Here is a 22,210-nt window from a genome sequence, read left to right as displayed (position 1 = left end):
GTCCATTTTTGTTAACAATTATTCAACTATAAATCTTTACTTCATTTACATATTCAACTGAATTTCTTTTTTTTTTTTATAAATAACTTTTAATGTATAACTAATTAAAAGAAACATTATTATATGCATGTATATATAACATGATAAATTTAATTATCGTAAAAGTACTTATGACTTTTTTTCCAACTTGTAGAAAGTTGTTTAATTTAAAACTAATGAATATATGTAGCCTTGTTAATTTGTGACGCATCCATGAGTACATCCATTATATGAGTACATTTGGGTTAGTAATTCAACAAAAATGTGTCTAGCTCACAGTTATATGGCATTATGTTCTTTTAAAAACCGAGCCAAGGATATCAAGCTAGCATACATTACTTTATAAAAATATATATGCATCTAAGTACATACTCATCGTACTTATTTTATATAAAGAAATATAAATATATATATATACAGCATGTATTATACAATACTCTATTAACGTAACAAGAATAAAATATTTTTGTTTTTAACCATAGATGAAAAGTAGGAAAATTATCATGAACCATCTGATGATAATTAATAAAAATAATTAAAGTCAGTATTACTAGCGCATTCTCGTGTTAAATAAACTAACTCGGTATCAAGTTGTAAAAATATGCGTACATGCAGTAAAAGAGAGAAAATTAACATGTACATGACAGAACACAACTGATAGCCATTGAACTGATAGTTTTATACTCTTGTCATCTTAACTTTGGTAACAAAAGAAAAAAAATACAAATGTTTAATTAATGGATACATATATATGTAAATTATTGTAAATAATTAATTTTATTAATCTAAGGTGACAAGTAAAATAATAATTAAATCGATAACGTTAAAGTGAGGGTAAAAAAAATTATTTTTAGTATATTCAACAAATATTTCCTCTCACTGTCTTGTATTGACATCTATTTATGGTATTAACAATGAAAACAAAGTATCAATTGTGTCATAATCATATATATTTATAGATAAGAAATAATAATATTTTTATGGCAAAATGATACGTAAAAAGTGATATAAAAAAAAATAATTTATATTAGTTACTAAAACAAAGAAAAAATAATATACTTTGAAAATGACACATTCAAACAGGTTAGTTTGCTAAAAAATATATTTTTATTTATTTATTACTAAAGTTTTTATTGAGCAATATAATATATTATATAATAGGTATTTTAATTATTTATTGGTAATAATTATTTATAGAAAACGTGTAAGGAGCATGGAAGATGAAAGCAGCGAATTTACACCATTGAGTAAAAGAATAAATAATCTTCATTTGAACGGTTTCTCAGGACTTCAAGAATCGTCGAGCAGCAGTACAGAAGCTGAATGGAAAAATAGAAATTATACTTCCTCATCAAATGATTCTGAACCATCAAATTCGTCATCATGTAAACAATATCCTCCAATTCAAAATAATTATTCAAGTGATTACAGACCCGATCTTAATGCCAATGATAATCCATATTACTATGAAAATAATAAATTACTTTATTCTCTTTATATGGAGAGAATGAATAGACGATCTAATCTATAAATTAATAATAATAACAAATAATCAGTCATGTATTTATCATTTATTTCATGCATTTTAAAAATAATAAATTTCGGCGAATTATTAAATTAGATAAATCAATATTTATATTATTTTTATGTATTCATTTATTTATATTATTGACATAAATTTTAATTACAATATAAAATTAATAATTATTTTTTTTTAATGATGTTATTACACATATTTTTTTATCACCATATGATTAAAATGTCTATAGAAATATATAAATTATGTAAGAACGAATTTTGAAAACAAATTGCGCGCGTAAAACAGAAGCAACACCAACGCCGCTCACTTGAATTCAGTTATACTCGTTCGCAAGCTAAAGCTGTGTAGCGATTGGTCTATTGGAAAAGGGTTAGAAATGCACTGACATATACGAAAGGTCGCCCATTAAAAACAGAATGTACACGTGGGTGTAACAGCTTTGATTTTTAAAAATTTTTCAACAACCGACGAAAAAGACTACGGCAATGCCACTGAAAATTTAAAAAAATTTGCATGCGATAAATAAAATAGATGCGGGTACATTGAGAAGGACTGATATGAATGGTGATCGTTGTATGGAGAAACATAAATACGGAGCGTCGGTGTGTAGATTGTTGTGGTCGGTAAATAAACGTCCATAGAAATGAGAAAGTCGGCTTAAAGTAAATCGAGAGCACGAATGCCAGAGCGTCGACGTTCGAGTCAGTGCCAGGTTGTGAAGCAGTACAACTTTGAGAAGTTAACTGAATAACGGAAACTGTAAATTGTTTCCAGTGAGAGCGTGTTCTCGTTTATTCGTCACCTCGAGTGCCAGTCGTAGTGCGTTCCTAACAGGAGTATACCCAGTATAGAAGAGACCAGTTATAAAAATTTATAATTTCTGACAGCTGCATAAGGTGAACAACCATAACGTCAACGAGTTGACGAAAAGTTTTCTTTCACAAGTAAGTGCACATACATATCTATATAATATGTATAAATGTAAAAATATATGTACAAGTATTGTTATATATAGATATATATATATATATATATTTTACTACTACTATTATTATTATTATTATTTATGTACAATTGTTGCTTTCTCCCGTTATTTCATCAACATCAACTTGTCGTCACTGGTGTTACCGGATACAAGCGTGTTTTTTATCCCGTATTGTTTTGGTGGATGGCACAATGATAGAACGCGTTAAACGTCGAGAAACCGCGAAACAGTGGCCACCGAGCACCCACCCCAAGACACTAAAATCGTCGCGGGAACCTCATCGTGACTCTACGCTCTGGCTCGAGCTCTTTGGTGGGGTGGTTGGAGGTGCGGACAGTGGTTGAGAGGTTGGTGGGGTTGGAAATTGCGTGGTGGTGGATGCCCACCGTGGAGGTCTCTCCGAGGCCCCTCCGTAGCATCTCTCGCTCCACTCTGCTTTCTTCCCACCTTGTGTTGCTTTTGATGCCTCTGCACATCTCCTCCTTTGGCACATCTAGGTGGGGGTGTAAACAAATCCTCTACCGTTCATAAATGAAAATCAGCCAATTAATTTGGCTATTACTTTATGATAACTTGCTTTGGTATTTTATCTTGCCAGCAAACAATCAGCATCAGCATCATCGCCGCCAACATCATCATCTACATCTGTATCTCCATTTTCATCCCGGTTAGTTAAAGCTGACCAACTTGTCCAGTCTCCAGTCTTTTTTTTTCGACAATATATCTATAATTATTCATTTATTTAAAACATTGTTCTTTTTATAAATATTTAATATTTAAATATTCAAATTTATTCCATTAAAGGCCACGTCATTGTTATAAATAAAATAAAATAAATTTATTTTTAATCTCAAAATGGCGGCATACATGATGACGTGGTAATATCTGAATTTAATACAATTACAGCCAACGCCCGTTAGTTAAATTTCTTTAAAATATATTTTAAATGTAACCAATAATATCATAAATATTTAATAAATAAATAAGTATCAATTAATAAAATAATTTTTAATTAAATAATTAAAAATATTTATGTATTATTTAAATAATAATAAAATTATTTGTTTTATTATTATTTTATTAAAATATTGTAGTCGTACATTGTACTGCGCAGTTGTTCCGCTTGGTTCGTTATTACGTCACGGCGTGACTATAGCCACTTGCAGTAGATGTTCTGGTCAACGTCTACGTGAAACGTCGTTGATCGTTTAATATTAAGTAAAAAATAAGTGAAACCCGTGATAGATGTTATTTTATAAATGTATGTAGATTAGTAACACGTTAAATTATAATATATATATATAAGTGTTATAATTAAAGTTATAAATAAATACATGTAATTGCATAAGTATATTTATCTATATATATATATGTATATATCTGTATGTATATACATATATATATATGTATAAATAGAACAAGTAATACAGCAGTATCCAGTGTAATAGCACAAACGTAAGGCGTATTGATAGCGCGTGAATATCGTGTGGCGTTTATACTCTTGTTAGTGTCACCCGAGCGAATGATGTGATGAAAAAGTACGTCAGCTGAATCGCAGGATGCAGTGATCGTACTTTAGGAACTTCCAAGACTCAACTCCAAGGGCGTACGAGTGGATTTACACTAGGTTACTACTGTTCTTGGCTTCGGACATGTCTCCCTCTCCCTTCTCATTCTCGGGATCGCATGGGAGTAGTATCCCTTCTTTCTTGGTATGCCCCTACCCGTAGTTCCGCCACCACTTTAACTCTACACCCTTCCTTCCTTCCTTCCTTCCTTTTTCCGTCTTTCTTTTAATTCTTTAGCTAGATCTGATAAGTTATGATAAACATCCGTTGCCTAATAATCCTAATAATAAACTCTTCAGGTGGTACATGGTACCAATCTCTAACAGTCCGCGCTGAGTAACGCTTAATCTCATACATTATCATCTGGGTAGTTTAGTTGGGTGGTGAAGTACCGGTTGACTTGTTGGTGTCAACCAATTACCTTTTTGTGTACTGAAACACAACAGTAATTTAAGCTGGTGTAATGGTATACAATTGTTTTAAATATAAATATTATTTCCCACTTGGATAGTCCCTGGTGCCTCCCACACTCTTTTCACGATTAAATGCTCCCACCCTGGCTCACCATCCACGTGTTGGTATCATTGTGACTTTTAACCCCTACCCCTTGTCAATTACCAATGTTGGTTGATGGAGTGGGGTTGATGTACTCTCATTCTCTCTCCCTCATTCTCTCTATTATATCTCAATCCTAAATTACTTTGGTGAACATTCTCCCTGCTCTTTACTCCTGTCTGTCGAGGGGGAACCAACGACATTGGTGGCGGGGGAGGACAAGTATAAGGAAGAACAAGAAGTAGAAGAAGTAGAAGTAGAACCTAAAGAGGTGGTGGATGATGATGATGGAAACGGAGGGGGGTTGTATTTCTGACTACCCCACTGCTTTTCCCACCAATGTAACGTTACTAAGAGATGGAATTTTAAATAAAATACGTATGTGACGTTGGTAACATCTGGGAGAGCCTATCAGTGGGAGCTTGCAAACATAAACGATAAAATAAACCTTTTAAATCACATGCTTTACAATTTAAACTACTTCTTTAATTTTTTTAACAAAAATATTTATTGATATATTTATAATAAATACAATTTTTTTTGTTTCAGGTTGTCGGGCAATAAGAAGATGAATTTCACTCCGTTTCCCGGTTTCACAACCGGATCATTGCCAACCGGGGCTGTTCATCAGTTCACTACTAAATTTGCCCAAAATTTGACAGCTGGTGGTCATCAAGTGGTTGGTGTTTTGTCAGGGGGTGAAGGAGGTGTTCATTATTTGAGACCAGTTGATCCGAATGGATTTACTGTGGCAACACAAGGTGGAAATAATCAACAACAACAGATAATAACATTACCTATTACTGTACCTGGTAAAGATGGTACTCAACAACAACAGACCGTCCAAATTCAAGTTGTAAATCCAAATGTATCACAAGGTGGCAATAATTCAGATCAACCAAAGTATCATATTGCTCCTATATCACTTGGACAATTTCCTCAAGGTGCAGCAACTGTTTTAACAGTTGCGTATAGTCAACAAGGATCTGATGGTTTGCAAATACAAGTACAACCACAAAATACTGTTGCAACTACACAAACGTAAGTTGATTAATAATTTATTTATTATTTTTATCTGATAAAAAAAAAAAAAAAAAAAATCACAATAATTATAATTGACATTAATTTTAACAGATCAGAACAAACGACACAGAGTACCTCGACTGTTGTAACGAGTACGGCTCAACAAACTATTCAGCAAACTGTTCAACTTCCTGGTGCACCTGAAGGTCTTACTGTTGTTGCTCAAATTCCACAGGATTTAATTTTACGCGAAGCTATTGACTCAAAAGATGATATTAAGGAGGGAACAACACCAGTAGCTTTGATTAAACGCGCGAATGTTAAGACTCAGAGTAATCAAAATAATGATGAGTATGTGACGGTCCCAGCAACATGGCAGAGCATAGCACCCTCGGGTTCCTCAGTTGCTGAATATCTTTCTCGATTACAAACTCTTCCTCTCGGTTTACATCATTATCTTAAATTTTCGCCAGAAACGATAAAACGTGAGTCCACTATTGAGTCAAGTCCACTTGGTACTGATGGACTAGATGGCTCGGGCAGTACAGGAACTGGCGAGCAAGCTGTACAAATTACAGTTGCCGGTGGTGAAACAGAAATAATTCCAGATGTTCCTGAAGAACAAGAGCCTGGAACTAAACCAAAAAGAAAGAAGAAGTACAAGAAAAAACCACCTAAGCCGAAGAAGCCCAAGCCAGGTCAAGTTAGCATTGTTACTGCTCTCGATGGTACCACGTTATTTTGTTGTCCTCAATGTAATATGGCGTATCCTGAAAAAGAATTACTTGAACAACATTTAATTGGTCATAAAATAGAGCGAAGATTTATTTGTGACATTTGTGGTGCTGGTTTAAAACGTAAAGAACATTTGGAACGTCACAAACTAGGACACAATCCTGATCGACCATTCATATGTTCTGTTTGCATGAAAGGTTTTAAACGAAAAGAGCATTTAAATTTACATTTTGTTATACATTCTGGTCAAAAGACAGAGGTTTGTACTGAATGTGGAAAAGCCTTTTACCGTAAAGATCATCTACGAAAACATGCGAGATCTCACTTGGCTAAGCGAGCGAAAGAAGATCCACTTAGTATCGTTGATAATACTCAAACTCAGCAGCAAAATGAGCAATCGCCGCAGAATCAACAGCAACAAACTGATATACAACAACAGCCATCATTACCCGGGCTTCAACAAATCCAAATTCAAGTAGGACAAGGTTCACAGGCAGAAATTCATCAAATCGCCGTCACTGAACAATCAACTGTTGTTCTACCAACTGCCGCGGAAACGGGAGCAATGGCAATGCTGCATCATCAGCAACAACAACAACAGCAACAGCAGCAACAACAAAAGCAGCAGCAACAACAACAAAAACAACAGCAACATTAGCAGCAATTGGCCGCCCTGAGTGGTACTGGGCGGTATTTTCGATTTAATCATCAACGGGCTAGAGGAAAAGCCGCATAGAAAGTTTATTATTATTCAGTAATTTATCGTAAGAATTGATACCAGATAATATTTTACAATAATTATTAATACATAAAATTAATAATTCAGCTAATATTCGGTTTCCTCCCTGTATTATAAATATTAAATGATTAATTAATAGTAGTGGGATATATATGACTCAAAAATGTGAAAAAGTAAACTAAATAATTATTTAATAGCTGTTGAAGTTTAAATATGCCAGCGTTTTTTTTTTAATTGCTTTCAGACACGTTTGCTATTGATAAACAAGAGTGCATATTCGGTACGAAAATACATAATAAAATATTTTCTTAAAAAAGAAAAATAATAATAAAAAACAGAAAAAAAAAACACGTGCGCGTTATAGTGTATGTAATAATTTGTATTGGTATTTTACGCCTTAACTTTTGTCCACTTTATCTTAATTATTTATTATTATTTTTTAAATCTATATTTGGATTTTCCAACAAATAAAAGATTGTGTCTGATAGCACATGTTGGCGTGACTATACGTAATAAAATAATTATCAACGGGGATATTTTTTTCTTTTCTTTTTTTCTACTACAAATATTGTAAATAGACGTAAAATCATACAAATGATTTATTATAATAGATCATTAATGCCTTGGGCCCATTTATCTCGAAATGCACTTAGATAAAATCTTTTTTTTTTTTTAAATGTAAACTTATTGAATCCGTGACTGAATATTTATTTTTGCAAAATACGAAAATTATAATTATTTAAAATGAAGAATTAACTGAATTAATAATAATAAAAAAAAATGATTCAAAAAAAAAATTTATGATTAAATAATTTCATCTATCAATCGGGATAATAAAAATAATAAATCGATTATATAACTGTTATTTATGGTGTTGAAAAGTGATTCTTCCAACGGTTTTCAAATTTTAATGAAAACCATTTAAATAATTTGCTAAATAATTATATTTAAAATAATTCAATTTTATTAGCAATAATAATTAACGGACAATGCATAATTTAATTTGTTCGTAAAATAAAAAAAATATAAATATATATTATAAATATAAAGTAGTTATGTCTTAAACAATAATGCATTTGTTAATAACTTTAGGCTTCTATTAACTCCTTTTTTATCAATTGCTACCAATTTGTGCTAACATAAATTATATTTGTAAATTAAATTATCGAATTGTAATCATAAAAAAAATAAGTAAACGATATTAATTATGACTTAACAACAAAAAAAATTAAACAATAATAATATTAATAAAAATTATTGTAATACTAATTACGTATAAAATAAACATTGATAAATAGATAAATATTTGACGAGTAAATCAAATCGTATGGGTAATGCGAGTTTGTTTAAGAATTATAAACGAATTACTAATAATTACAAATTAGATAATTAGAATTTCCATTTAGATGCTATTGGAGTCATATAAATTTTTTTGTTTATTATTATTATGATTATTATATTAAGTAAAGTTGATACTTTTTATTTCATTTAAATAAAAGAATAAAGTTAAGGCAGTGGGTATATAGTTGTATGAAAAAAAAAATAATAATAAATAATAAATAAAAAAAAATAAAAAATAAAAAAACTTACAAAAAAAATTATTTTACTATAATTATTAATATATATACATATATTATTGTATCGTAGTTTTTATTTGTTTGTAAGTCATTTACATTGTTACTTACATAAATATTGGAAAAATCTTAAAAATAAATGTAAAAATTAAACAAAAATTTTTAATTAAAACAAATTTAAGTTAAATTAAGATTTTTAAATATTTAATATTTGTATTATTTTAATTATAACTCTAATTACGTGAATTTTTTATACGAGATATGTCTCTTTTTCGTGTTTTTGTAGTTTAACCATTAGCACGTTAAATATAAAATTTTAAAAACACAGAGTTCTTATTTGTACTGACAATTTAATCATTTTAATAATGAAAAAAAAAAAAAAAAGAAATTTTTTTTAAATTCATAATATATTAAAATTATTTTTACACTTAATTATTTAAATTACATTTGCTTTGACAGATATGTTAAGTATTATTAAAATAACTTTCGACTATTTATTTTTGTTATTAAGTTGTAAAAAAAAAGTTCATTTATCATATAGCCATGAATGTATTTGTAAATAAATTTGAAAATTAAAAAAAAAATAAAAGTGAATATATGTAAGAGTAGTGATAAAAAAAATATGTAGGACAACGATGACTATATAGACATAGTATAATGTCAAAGAATCGAAGGATAAAACTGTTGGTGGTTTATAAGGTGGACTGGATCCTCAACCCATTTGATCCAACCCACCGAATCTACATCAACCCATTCCACGGATCTCTGGTAAATGTACCGAGGATATATAATATATATATAGCCAGGAATATCAGGCAGTATGTAGACCGAGGAAACTACTCGTAGTATATTCGTATTCGGGTATTTTCGCCGTTCGCACATCGTCGTTGTCGATAGGGGCGACATGGATGGGTATGGGTATGGTCCGTGGAATGGGTAGAAACATAACGCGGATTGTGGGGACGTACGGGAATTGGGAATGGGAATGGGAATTACGACTACGACGATGGCAACTACGATGAGGTGGGTTGGTGGAGAAGAGAAGTGGGTGAGGGTGACTGGGTAGGGAAACGGCGATACGCGGTGATGCTCGCGGGGGCCGCTGAGTGCCAGAGAAAAAATAGTTAAGAGGCTGGCGCAGTAGAGGGCGGACAGTGGGGTGGGGACTCAAGAGACAGGTGTCAACGGTCACGGAGCTCGTTATTTTACTTTCCTTTATTTTTTAATACTTCTCAATAATAATAATAATAATAATTCTAACAACAACAATATTAGTTACGCATTTATTTAGCGTAAAATTTTATTTTTGTTAATTTTTATTTAACATTTAAATAATAACACCGGTGTAATATAAGATACGTGTGTTGACGGTGGAAAGGTCTTATATGTCATTATACTATCAAGGCCGTATAAATGGTAAGCTTCAAAAGATATATACTGCTCCGAAAATGACTACTAGATTTTTTTAAATTTAAATTATATGAATATGGTGATTGTGGATCTCGCGATCAACAAACCACTTGATGTAGTACCGGCTTTTACGGCCATTTTATACCTATACTACTAATGCACGTATTTTTATCATACATCATTTTTTATTATAATTATTTCATTTATCAATATCTACTGGTCTATTGAATTATAAATAAAAAATAAACAATAAATAATTTCTATATATAAAAATTTATTGATAAAACAAAATAGTTATTAACTATAGTTGTGCAATTTAAAAAAACTCATTAGACAACGATTGTTTATTTTATTTTATTATTATAATTATTGTAGATACTCGTGGATTAATAATTATGATTTGTGTCTTGTAATTAGCTAAAATATGTATCAGACTTTCAGTCCCAAACGCGAAACGCCGACGCTGTTACGGTTGTTACTAACACAAGCATGGAGTATGAGTACTGTACGAAATCTATGACGCTAACGCTATAATCGACATTTACTACGGAAGTTATATGCTGTAAATAATATAATAATAATAATTATTATTATTGATAAATTCGTGGTTAAATAAATTTAAATAACAGTATGTGGTTTATTGTATTCATATAAAATTTTGACCTTGACTGGTGGTTAAATAATCGTTTGTAAATGTTCGACAGTCATAGTCAAGAGTATTGACAGCGTGCAGGGTCAAATATACGGCCATTGTCGGCAGAGGGTTGGTAACCAAAGAGATATTTTGTGAGAGTGAGAGAGACAAGTGGTTTTGGTACGGGGTTAGAGTAAGCGAATGAGCAAATAGAACGAGTGTGAGTAACCGCGTGTTAAATGGAAAATTTATATTTATTTATTACACTTTTTTATTTAATATAATTATTATTTTCATTATGACGTAATATAAGATTATAATGTATAGAATTAACGTAACGGGGATGTGACATTATGAGGTGAGATGTTAATTTTCTGCGGTTGGGTTTAGCTTTTTTTTTTTATTGATTTTTTAATTATTTAGATGATAGTGTAAATAATTATATATTTTAAAAATTATCTTTATATTTTAATACTAATTATGTAAACATTGTGTACACAGGTGTCGCATTGAGTATCTGCAATGAATTTCCCACCGTTTGGAAGTCACTTTCCTGCTACAATCCCTAGTATTCATCAGTTTACTGCTGATGGTACTAGTGGTAGTAGTGCAAGATATGCTAATCACTTTCCTAATCAGCCTCCGATTGGAGTGCCGGTTGTGGGAAAATATCGTCCAGAAATAAATGGAGGGCAAACTGGACAAAGTCAAGGAATGATAAGCAACAAAAGTACCTACTCAAATAGTAATGTACACTCACATTATTCAAATGTGCCATACTCACAAGCACAGTCTGTACAACAACGTCCGACAAATTCACCGGGTATGCAAGAAAAACGTTCTTATCATCAGGTATATACATATTTTTAATATTTAATTTATGAATTGCAGTAATTTTTTGTTATAAAAATTTTACATTTTATTAGGATGTGTGTAATTTGCTGCAAGAAAAAGATAAAAAAGAAAAAAAAACCGAGGAACAGCAAAGAAATACAGGTGATTCGGGTAGTACAACAAATGACAGTGGACAACAAGATTATTCATCAATTCATCAGCATCATCAGCAACACGCGCACACCCAAACACCAGCCTCAATGCCAGCAACATGGCAATCTCTTGCAACTCCTGGCTCTACAGTAGCTGATTACCTCAGTCATTTACCAGCAAGCACGTTGCCATTAAGTTTACATCATTTTTTAAAATATTCTGCTGAGAGCATTAAAAAAGAATCTGAAATGCAAGCTCATACTACTTCAGTGGCTGTTGCTACAACAACAACACCAAATATTATGATGTCACCTACTACGAAAAAAAAGAAAAAGAAGAAAGTACCAAAAGAAAAAAAGCCAAGACCAAAACCTGGTGAAATTCGTTTGACAACAGCACTTGATGGATCAACACTTTATTGTTGTCCAGAGTGTCATATGGCTTATCCTGAACGTGAACTTCTTGAGCAACATCTTCTAGGTCATACACTTGAACGTCGATTTGTTTGCGATATTTGTGGTGCTGGTCTTAAACGTAAAGATCATCTTACGCGTCATAAACAAAGTCATAATCCCGAAAGACCTTATGTTTGTACTGTTTGTCTGAAAGCATTTAAACGAAAGGAACAATTGACATTACATTTTGTCATACACTCTGGTGAAAAAAGGCACGTTTGTACAGAATGTGGTAAAGGATTTTATCGAAAGGATCATCTTAGAAAACATACACGTAGTCATATTGCTAGAAGAGTTAAAGCAGAGCTCAGTCAAAATGCCAGTAAGAAAAAAAAATATATTATGCATATTAGGATACTCCTTATTTTGGGTAGTTTTTAATTTCAACAGAGTCGCCCTCTCAAGACGATGAAAGTTTTAAATAAAGCAATACATGTATTTTTAGCAATAAAACTCTAAAGTTTGATAACTTGCCATAACTCGTAAACTTACAGGAATAACCAAAACATATTTTTGTAGGAAATTAAATTCTGCGCACAAAAGGTCTTTAGTGTCATATCTAAAAAATCAATGAAAAAAAAAAAGTTACAAAGCAATTAATTTTTAAATAGGGGTGTGCGAATACTCGGAACTTTGAAATATTCGAGGTGAATCGAATCGAATAATTCGAATATTTCGAACTTTTTTAAATTTTACGTTCATGGAGTTTATGATCATACTATTTTCAGGTACAAATATAATAGTTTTTCAATTTAATAAAGCTATAAATACTAAATTTTTCAGATGCAATAATATTATTTACCGAAGATTCGGAAAAATTTCAAATTATTCGAATTTTTCAAACTATTCGAACCTTCGAACTATTCGATATTCGATCCGATTCGAACATGATTCGCATACCCCTAGTTTTAAAAGGCTCAAGAAAGTTAATAAAAAATTTGCTTTTAGTATATTTTCATTATTTTTGTAAAGGAAAACTTTATTTTAGATTTAAAAGTAATGATTTTATAGGGAATTAAATTCTCTGTAAGGAATGTACTGAGCGTTACTTTGGTAAAATTTATAGAAAATAAGTTACAGAACTTTAAAAGTTGAATAAAGAAATTGAAGTTGACTAACTGAGCTATTTTATTACAAAGACTCAAATTTTTGTCGATCTTAGAGTTCTGTAACTTTTATATAAATTTTACTGACTTACAGTACAAGACTTTTTTCATAGAAAATTAAATTTCCTATAAAGTTATTACATTTAAATTTTAAATAAAATTTTCTTTTATTAAAATAATGAGAACTAACAAAAAAGAGAATTTTTGCTTCTTTCCAAATTTTTTTGCCCCACAACTTTTTTCTCATTTACTTTATGGATATTACGCTGAGAATAATTTGTGTAGAGATTTTAATTTCCTACAATGATCTCTCCATTTTAAATTATCAGGAACTTTTATTTTAAATCATTAGAAGTATTTGAGGCGAATTTATCTAAATTAATGAATACTCAAAACAAGGACCACTCTTATATATATATATATTAGGGTGATCCAAAAAATAACAAATATTTTTTTTTTCTCGGAAACAGGTTCAAAAGTTTCATTTAGATAAAAAAAGACGCCTGAGAAAATTAGAGCTCTTAATATTAACATTAAGAGGTTCCTCATCGCACTTTTCTATTTTCCATAAGAATAACATGGAAAAATTTTTTTTTACGTTTTCTGATTTTTATAAGTAGTTAACGATGCGTCATAGGAATAATTGACAGGCATACTTTTGTAGGTAATTGAATGCTCTACAAAAAAAGTTTCTTATCATTTTTTGAGGAATCTATTTGTTCAAAAGTTATTTAAGGTTGAAGTCGAATTCATATTAAATTTTGAGATCTTTTGATTTTTCCGGTGAAACTATCAGACCTATTACAAAATATCATGGGACTTTTTTTGTAGACAATTTTATTCCCTAGAAGTTATTTTAAGTAAAGTTTTTTCGAATTCCGCATTGTTTTCTAGTTATTTTCATTTTAATGTCAAGCTCATAAAAAAAATAGTCTTCTGATCGATTTTAAGAGCTTGACATTAAAATGAAAATAACTAGAAAACAATGCGGAATTTGAAAAAACTTTACTTAAAATAACTTCTAGGGAATAAAATTGTCTACAAAAAAGGTCCCATGATATTGTGTAATAAGTCTGATAGTTTCGCCGGAAAAGTAAAAAGATCTCAATATTTAATATGAATTCGACTTCAACCTTAAATAACTTTTGAACAAATAGATTTATCAAAAAATGATAAGAAACTTTTTTTGTAGAGCATTCAATTACCTACAAAAATATGCCTGTCAATTATTCCTATGACGCATCGTTAGCTACTTATAAAAATCAGAAGTCGTAAAAAAAATTGTTTCCATGTTATTCTTATGGAAAATAGAAAAGTGCGATGAGGAACCTCTTAATGTTAATATTAAAAGCTCTAATTTTCTCAGGCGTCTTTTTTTATCTAATTGAAACTTTTAAACCTGTTTCCGAGAAAAAAAAATTTGTTATTTTTTGGCTCACCCTAATATATATTTAATATAAATATAATATAATTGTTTATTTATTAATACAATAATCGTGAATTATATAGGTGGTGGTCAGCAACAAAGCCAACAACAAAATAATGTTACGAATATGCAAGCAACAGCAGTATCTGCTTCATCTGTTTTGCCGGGTGGGCATCCTGGTCCTCTCCTGTCCTGAGCCCCGCCATCTGGGAGCTTTCAAGTTCCCCATCCAACAAATAACAGTGTCATTAATTCACATCAAACGAGTAGTCATCAGACTCATCATTCTCATCATCATCATCTTGCTGCAGTTAATGCCGCAGCACATCAAGCAGCTGTTGGTGTACATGCCGCTACCTCTAGCCAGTATCAAAGTCACGAACTCAGCTTTCTTAGTCATGTCAAAAATTTCTGATAATTAAAATTATTATTAATAGGTAAGCATTTTTCTTCATTAGTTTACTCTGCAATGGATAAACAAATTGTGTCTTTTATCACGACAATTACATTTTTTGAAATGATTTTTAGAATGATGGAATAAATGAATAATAATTTACACAATAATTTTATCCTATTGTACAGATTGACAAGAGTTGAAATCAATATTTTCATAATTAATTGATGCATTAAATGTCATGGTAATAATTATTCAACTATAAGTTATAAAATACAGTAGTAAGACATTGTTTTTTTTTATTTTAAATATATTTTTTATTACTTGTGTATTTGCAATATTTAAAAAGTTATTAGGTTCGATAAAAAAAAACTATTAGCAATTTAGGCATTTACAATTTTTATAATGTAATAAATATCAGTATTTTCTTTTTTTTTTTGATAATATTGTCTTAAAATTCAAGTAATTTTGGCAGCTAAAAGTAATTATTTGCTTTATAAATTACGCTTGATGCGAAGCAAAAAAAATTATAGATATTTTGTTTTATATCTTTTTTTTTTTTTTTTATAATTGTCTTTAAAAATTTTTAAATATTTGTTGAGTACTGATTATAAGTATAAGTTTATTTTTAATTGTTTTTTTTTTACTTCCTGTGTATATAAATATATATATATATTATATATAAAATTTACTATTATATATGTAATAAGATCAATAATTATTGAAGGCCAAGATTACTAAAATTATTCGTCATTAGTCTGACGGTAATTATTCTTGTAGACTTCTGGTTGTGATTTTTTGTGATCTTTCCTCACCGTAAAAAAAAAAAAAAGAAAATATTTTTCCAGTACCTTTTTTATTTGATATACAGTTTTGTTTTGATATATTAACAATTCCATTAATTAATAGAATTCTGTTTAGTTTAAACAAAAATACCGTGCCATTGTTTTTTTACAATTTTATCATGATTTTTTCTTTTTGTTACTACTAAAGTTTATGTTTTTATTTTTATGTAGTATGCTGTGGCAAATAATATAAATTTATATAAACTGTAAAGATTAAGATTAATTTAGTATAGTATTAATATATATGACCGAGAATATGTTGTAAAACATGTATTTTTAAATGTATAACATTTGATTTTTTTTTTTTTTATTTAATAACTATTTTGTTTAAAACGATACAAAATTATTTAAAAAATTTTAAAACTTTATTCAATAATTATCACATTAAAATTTAAAATTTTATTTTTATTAATAACACTGATTAATACTTTTTTATATTAAAAAATTTTTTTGTTATGTTTCGAAATTATTTAAAAAATAAAGTACATATATATTTGTAACTTGATAAGTATTTTACAATTTTATTTTTAAAAAAATCAACTTGCTCTTCGGTCATTTGGTGAAAAAGCCAAAATTCAGGTTTTGTCAGACCTCAATATAAACATAATTAATAAATAACGATAATAATAATATTAATAATAATAATAATAATAATATTAATAATTATAATAATAACAATAATAATATAATAATAAAAATATTCTTTAAAGCACATATATAATATACCATTCAATAACATAAGTATGTTGCCATAAGTATTGATGTAAAAAATCTAAATGTAAAATGATGTATTGAAGCTATATTGGAATATTCCACCGCCATCGTACTGTTTACTTGTAATCGTAATAATAAGCAAACGTAGTTATTGTAGAAAATAAGTTTGTATACAAAAATTAAAAAAAAAAAAAAAAAAAAAAATAGCTTGATAATATGACAAAGAAAAGAAACAATCGGGCGACATCTACATGGGAAAAATAAAATAATAAATTTTTTAGACACACAATATTAGTGATAAGTTAAAAAAAATAAAAGGTAAAGAATAAAAAAATAAACATCATAATTGCATAATAGCGGTTATATTTTTTGCTGTAATAATTAATAGTATATTGTGTGACGAGGAATGAAACAAGACGATTTCATACTAGGGTGAAGTTGGCTGCCCGAGCCTTAGGCGAAGGCTGACATCACCCGCAGTCTGAAATCGTGTTTCATACTGAGTCACACACCATATTTTTCATGATTACCTGCATCGGAACTTCAAGATTCAGTGTCAGCAGCCAGTAATAAACAACTTAATTTCAAGCCGATGATAAAAAGAACTGTTAGAGAATGAGAAATATGTGATTTACAGTCACTTATTAAATAGTAAATAAGACAAAAATATTATTTTCACTGATTGTTTAGTAATTTTATTTGGTTAATTAAAACTGTCTCTTACAAAATGAAATGAGTAAACTCAAGTGACAAGCAAACACATGAGAGTAATAAGGGTGCAAATGAACATTAAATAAAACTAACAACGTGAAGGTATTTTTGAATTACGAATTCGCTAGCAGTTTTTTGCAGCATCGGCTTTAAATTAGCTTCTTTCGACTGGCTGTAAAGACACTGAAACTTTAAGTTTCGATGCCGGAATCATGAAATAGTATATTACACACCTAGGGCAGTAAAGTAAGAAATGTCTCAGGCTTCGCCTCGGTCAACAATTACATGTGATCTGAAGCTTTTTTATTTACTGCCCTGGGTGTGTAATATGCTATAAATGTCATTTGTCTCAATACAATTTAAAAACAGTGCCCATTTTGAGTATGATATATATTGATTTAAATTGTAAACATATGCATACATAATTAAATTTATAAATTATTATTTTCTTGCGCTATTTAAATAAAATATAAGATTATTAAAATAATAATAAAATAATAATTAATAACAATAATAATAAAAGTGTATAAGAAAAATAATGTAGACATCTAGAATATGAGAAAGTGGAAAAAAGAGATTTAATATTTTTTGTATTGCAACCTAGATAACGGAGCTGAAAGATGTAGGGTTGAAATGGCTATATAGAGCACCTGAGACATCAAAGCTTTCTCGTGGCATTTGTATGCTTGATATTTAAATTGTGCTTTTTATACATCATCAAAGTCCTTCGAATCCACAATTAAAAATTTATATTTTGTCAATTAATAAATAATAAAAATAATTCATTAATATTATTTTAATAAATTATAATAATAATCAGTTAGATTTAGTGAGAAAAAAAATTTAATTTTTTTTTTTTAATTATAAAAAATTAACTGAAAATATTTTTCTACAATATTTAAAATTAAATTAGATTAACGGTGTAATTGTTAATACAAATTTATTATAAATTAAATATTTAAAAATAAGTATGTAATACTTGAATATTAATTTATATTAATTGATGTGATTCGTTGGATATTGAATGATGTAAACAGTAATTATTATTTAAACAAACTGCTTTTGTTGTTAAAACTAAAATGAGCACATAAAAAAGTAATGTGTTATGAGTGGTAAAAATGTATTATGTAGACAAAACGTATAAAAGATATTTGTAATAGTTACATTAATAATATTGTAGTGAGTGAGTAAGGAAAGTAATTCGGAATCTTCCTTGAAAATAAAAACAATTAAAACAAAAGAAGCAAACAAAAAAATTGAAAATTCTATCAATAAAATTACAGTATGAAAAAAAAAAAGTATAAAAGAATATTAATAATAATATAGAATTGAAAGAAATAAAAAATAAAAATTCATCGACAAAGTACAAAGAATAAAAAAAAAAAAAAGAAAATAATTAAAAAAATTTCTCCATTAGCATTTTTAATAATTAATTTTTTTAAATTCTTAAAGCCTTCCATTACATTAATTTTTATTACTTATTTTTGCAAGTATTTAATTGCTTAGTACCAGAAGTTCTTCCAGGATAAAATAAAACCAGTAAACTGTTTCAAACGTAAAAAAATTTAAATACATCAATCAAAAGACAAGCAAATAGTAAACAATTAAAACAAAAATAATAATAATAGTAATAATAGTTTAAGAATTCAATAGATAATGTCAAAGTGATTCCATCTATGATCTCGTTTTATTTTTGTATAGATCACAGTGCGTTTCTGATAACGCATTTAATATTAAAATAATAATATAAACAAAAAAAAAATAAATAAATGAAATGAAAATTAGAAATTAGAGCCATAGAAAGTGTGAGAAAAAAAAATGCTGGAAAAACTTGAAAAATAATTTTAAAACATTCCTCAATACTGCTTTATATATTATAATCTTCACAACATACCTATATGTATGTATATATTATTATATATATACACAACATAAAAATTGTAATAAAGTCGAAGTTTAATATTCACTGTTTCTGTTATTTATTGAGTTTTTTTTAAATACATTTTATTTTTATTTTCTTTTATCCTATCCTATAAATGATTAGTGTAAGTATAAATATAATAAAAATAATATAAACGTAATAATTAATAACAAACGTAATTTTATGTATTTATAATATATAGATAAAATTACTCGTTTTGTAAAAAATCATATAAAATTTACTGTAGTAATAACGAAATCGATTTATTATTTAAGTTAATAAATGATGCTTGATTTTTAAACTTTTTTTATATTAGTAATTTAATTTAAACCGTACAATTGCTTATAATTTATTTTATTTCGTAGTAATTTAATGAGTATTATTTTCATTTTACTATACCTAGTTTTTTTATTTATTACATGTCAATTTAAAAATTAAATTTTTAATTGATATTATTATTGACAATTGTTTAGGTATCGAAATGATTTTGAAATACTGTTAATTAATAATTTCTCGGTTGTTAATTCCTTCCAATTAATTATTCTAAAGCGTAAGTCTTTATTTTTTAATTATTTTGCGTTAGTTATGAAAAAAGCAAAATGCATCTTATTCTTTAACTATCACATTAAATCACACATACTCATAATTATTAAAAAACATTCATCTAATATAAAAAATTATTCCAATTGTACTCTCGCTAATTTTTTTTCTAAAGCGATATTATATTTTATTTTAAAACTATACTGAGCGAAAATTACTTTTAACACGACTATCTTTTTTGATTGAAGAATTCGTTTTTTTCTCATAAATTCTCAATAATTTTTCGGTATTAAAAATTAACAAATTTAATTAAGAAATACCATTCTTGTAATTATTTAAATCCGTAAAAATAAAGATCAACTTTTACAATAAATAATTTTTTTTTTTTTCAAGTAAAAACTTAATAAAAAAATTTATGATTCATAATTTATATAAATACACTTTAAATAAAATCCAATTAAACTTGAAATCGCTATTATATTTCTTTAAAAAAAAAGACTTAATAATTATTTTTCATACGATTCAATTTTTTTTCTTCACTTAACTGAAAATTTTCTGGAAAATCCATGAAATTCTTAACAATAGGCTAGTTCTTACATGAAAATAAAATTTCCTATAATTCATATAAATTCGTTAAATCTCAGTCATTTAAAGATAAACAACAAAACTTGAAATTCAAATTATGAATTTTTTTTAGAAAAATATTTCCACCAGGGAATATTTAATCAATTCAAATAATTATTAAAAATAAATTCTTTATCCAAGAAAACATTTATTTTCTGCTCATGTGTAGAATTAAAAATTAAATCGTTTGTAAATTAAATATCGATAATAATAAATAAAAAAAAAAAAACAAAAAAAAATATCTAAGTACGTAATATTGAAAAAGGTGGTGCTCTTAATTGTCGAACCATCATCGCAATATTGTCGAGTGTTTCATGAGGACTACTACGTTCTTGAAGATTAGTTGTTTGTGATTCAACAACAATTTTATTACTAGAATTATGGCTTTGAATGTGTTTTTTCAAATGATCTTTTCTAAAAAAAGCTTTACCACATTTTGTGCATACTTGATTTTTACTACCAGAATGAATAATTGTATGTCTAGCTAGATGTTCATTTCGTTTAAAAGCCTTGCAGCACAATGTACATTTATAAGGTCTGTCTTTGTTATGACCTTGTTTATGACGATCTAAATGTTCTTTGCGTTTAAGACTAGCACCACAAATATCGCAAATATGAGGCCGTTGTTTGTGATCTTCTAAATGTTCATTAAATAAATCACGATCTTCAAATTTATTAGGACATTCGGGACAGTGGTAAATTAACGTACCTAGAATTTAAAAAAAATAATAATAAATTTCGATAAATAAATTATAATTTAAATTTACTAATGACTAACCATCAATATTATTTGTTAAATTTGAATCAAATGATCGAGAAAGTCCAAGTGAATTAGAACAGCGAGCTAAATATTCAGAAGTACGTCGAAAATCAATTGACAAAGGATCAGTCATTGTCGCAACATCAATTTTTTTAATTGTTCGATTATTTTCATTGGATCGAGTTGATGATTGATTTATGTTTTTATTATTATAACTATTGACATCATGATTTTCATCAATTTGATGAATCGTACGACAATTATAAGATGAATAATTAGTATTCATAGTAGCATTTATTGTTTCGAAATTATTATTCAGTTGATTACCAATGTCAGGAATACATTTTGCATCACTAGATCCAAAGGCCATTTTTAAATAATTATTTAACTACAAATGCTATGTATAAATCACTGTTTTTAAACATTACCGCAATATGAATTACAAAAAAATAAAATAAAAAATTTTAAGATAAAAAAAATAATTTTCTGTTGTACGGTTCATTGTCACAATGTTTATTTTAAATCACTTGTTATTTTTATGTGTATTATTTATTTTTTTCAGACAATAATCTGTTGTATCTCTGATCACCTGCTGTTTTTTTTTTTTTTTTAATGTGTACGTTATTCGTTGTAAGTTGTAACTGGTAAGGGCTAGAGTTGCTGGAGTATGAATAGTGGCGCTGATATTTTTGGCAATGTACATATGTGTGTATATTTTTTTTTGTTACATATCTTTGTTAGAGGATACGGAAAGTATCGGACATCAGAAAAATTTATTTCTTCTAAATACACAAATAAAATACTCATAGAAAAACTTAAAAATTATAAGTGTGAATGTAGCAGACATCAGACAAATTTAAAATAATTAATAAATCGAATAAATAATTAATAAAATAAAATTTTAAAAAACGCGCATTTAAAAAAT

General features: G+C 28.1%; 4 protein-coding genes across 10 annotated transcripts; 3 read left to right on the top strand and 1 right to left on the bottom strand.

The window, feature by feature from the left end:
* The first annotated feature begins 664 nt into the window (after nucleotides 1-664).
* On the top strand, nucleotides 665-1,669 carry LOC130672234 (uncharacterized). Its single transcript, XM_057476666.1, has 2 exons — nucleotides 665-1,122; nucleotides 1,237-1,669. The coding sequence occupies exons 1-2, from the start codon at nucleotides 1,106-1,108 to the stop codon at nucleotides 1,568-1,570; spliced, it is 351 nt and encodes a 116-aa protein (XP_057332649.1). The 5' UTR covers nucleotides 665-1,105; the 3' UTR covers nucleotides 1,571-1,669.
* Nucleotides 1,670-2,169: 500 nt separating this feature from the next.
* On the top strand, nucleotides 2,170-8,469 carry LOC130672227 (transcription factor Sp1-like). Of its 4 annotated transcripts, none has more exons than XM_057476655.1 (3): nucleotides 2,170-2,523; nucleotides 5,237-5,728; nucleotides 5,822-8,469. In XM_057476655.1, exons 2-3 carry the CDS (start codon nucleotides 5,256-5,258, stop codon nucleotides 7,101-7,103), a joined length of 1,755 nt encoding a protein of 584 aa, XP_057332638.1. In that variant the 5' UTR covers nucleotides 2,170-2,523; nucleotides 5,237-5,255; the 3' UTR covers nucleotides 7,104-8,469. The 4 variants fall into 4 exon arrangements, with proteins under 4 accessions (XP_057332638.1, XP_057332637.1, XP_057332639.1 ...); XM_057476654.1 differs by lacking the exon at nucleotides 2,170-2,523 and adding an exon at nucleotides 3,687-3,825; XM_057476656.1 differs by lacking the exon at nucleotides 2,170-2,523 and adding an exon at nucleotides 4,036-4,191.
* A 1,409-nt stretch (nucleotides 8,470-9,878) lies between these two features.
* LOC130672229 (zinc finger protein Gfi-1b-like) lies at nucleotides 9,879-19,406 on the top strand. 4 transcript variants are annotated; one of them, XM_057476658.1, is made up of 4 exons: nucleotides 9,879-10,174; nucleotides 11,304-11,654; nucleotides 11,729-12,566; nucleotides 14,860-19,406. In XM_057476658.1, the coding sequence occupies exons 2-4, from the start codon at nucleotides 11,325-11,327 to the stop codon at nucleotides 14,970-14,972; spliced, it is 1,281 nt and encodes a 426-aa protein (XP_057332641.1). In that variant the 5' UTR covers nucleotides 9,879-10,174; nucleotides 11,304-11,324; the 3' UTR covers nucleotides 14,973-19,406. The 4 variants fall into 4 exon arrangements, with proteins under 4 accessions (XP_057332641.1, XP_057332643.1, XP_057332642.1 ...); XM_057476660.1 differs by lacking the exon at nucleotides 9,879-10,174 and adding an exon at nucleotides 10,605-10,931; XM_057476659.1 differs by lacking the exon at nucleotides 9,879-10,174 and adding an exon at nucleotides 10,605-11,022.
* A 1,061-nt stretch (nucleotides 19,407-20,467) lies between these two features.
* LOC130672224 (zinc finger protein 430-like) lies at nucleotides 20,468-21,973 on the bottom strand. Its single transcript, XM_057476646.1, has 2 exons — nucleotides 21,304-21,973; nucleotides 20,468-21,234 (listed from the first exon to the last, which is right to left on the bottom strand). Exons 1-2 carry the CDS (start codon nucleotides 21,653-21,655, stop codon nucleotides 20,768-20,770), a joined length of 819 nt encoding a protein of 272 aa, XP_057332629.1. The 5' UTR covers nucleotides 21,656-21,973; the 3' UTR covers nucleotides 20,468-20,767.
* Nucleotides 21,974-22,210: the final 237 nt, after the last annotated feature.

This window comes from Microplitis mediator, chromosome 7 (assembly GCF_029852145.1).
Source record: "Microplitis mediator isolate UGA2020A chromosome 7, iyMicMedi2.1, whole genome shotgun sequence".
NCBI lineage: Eukaryota > Metazoa > Arthropoda > Insecta > Hymenoptera > Braconidae > Microplitis > Microplitis mediator.
Note: the sequence above shows the minus strand (reverse complement) of the source record. Positions and strands in the feature narration are given on the sequence as shown.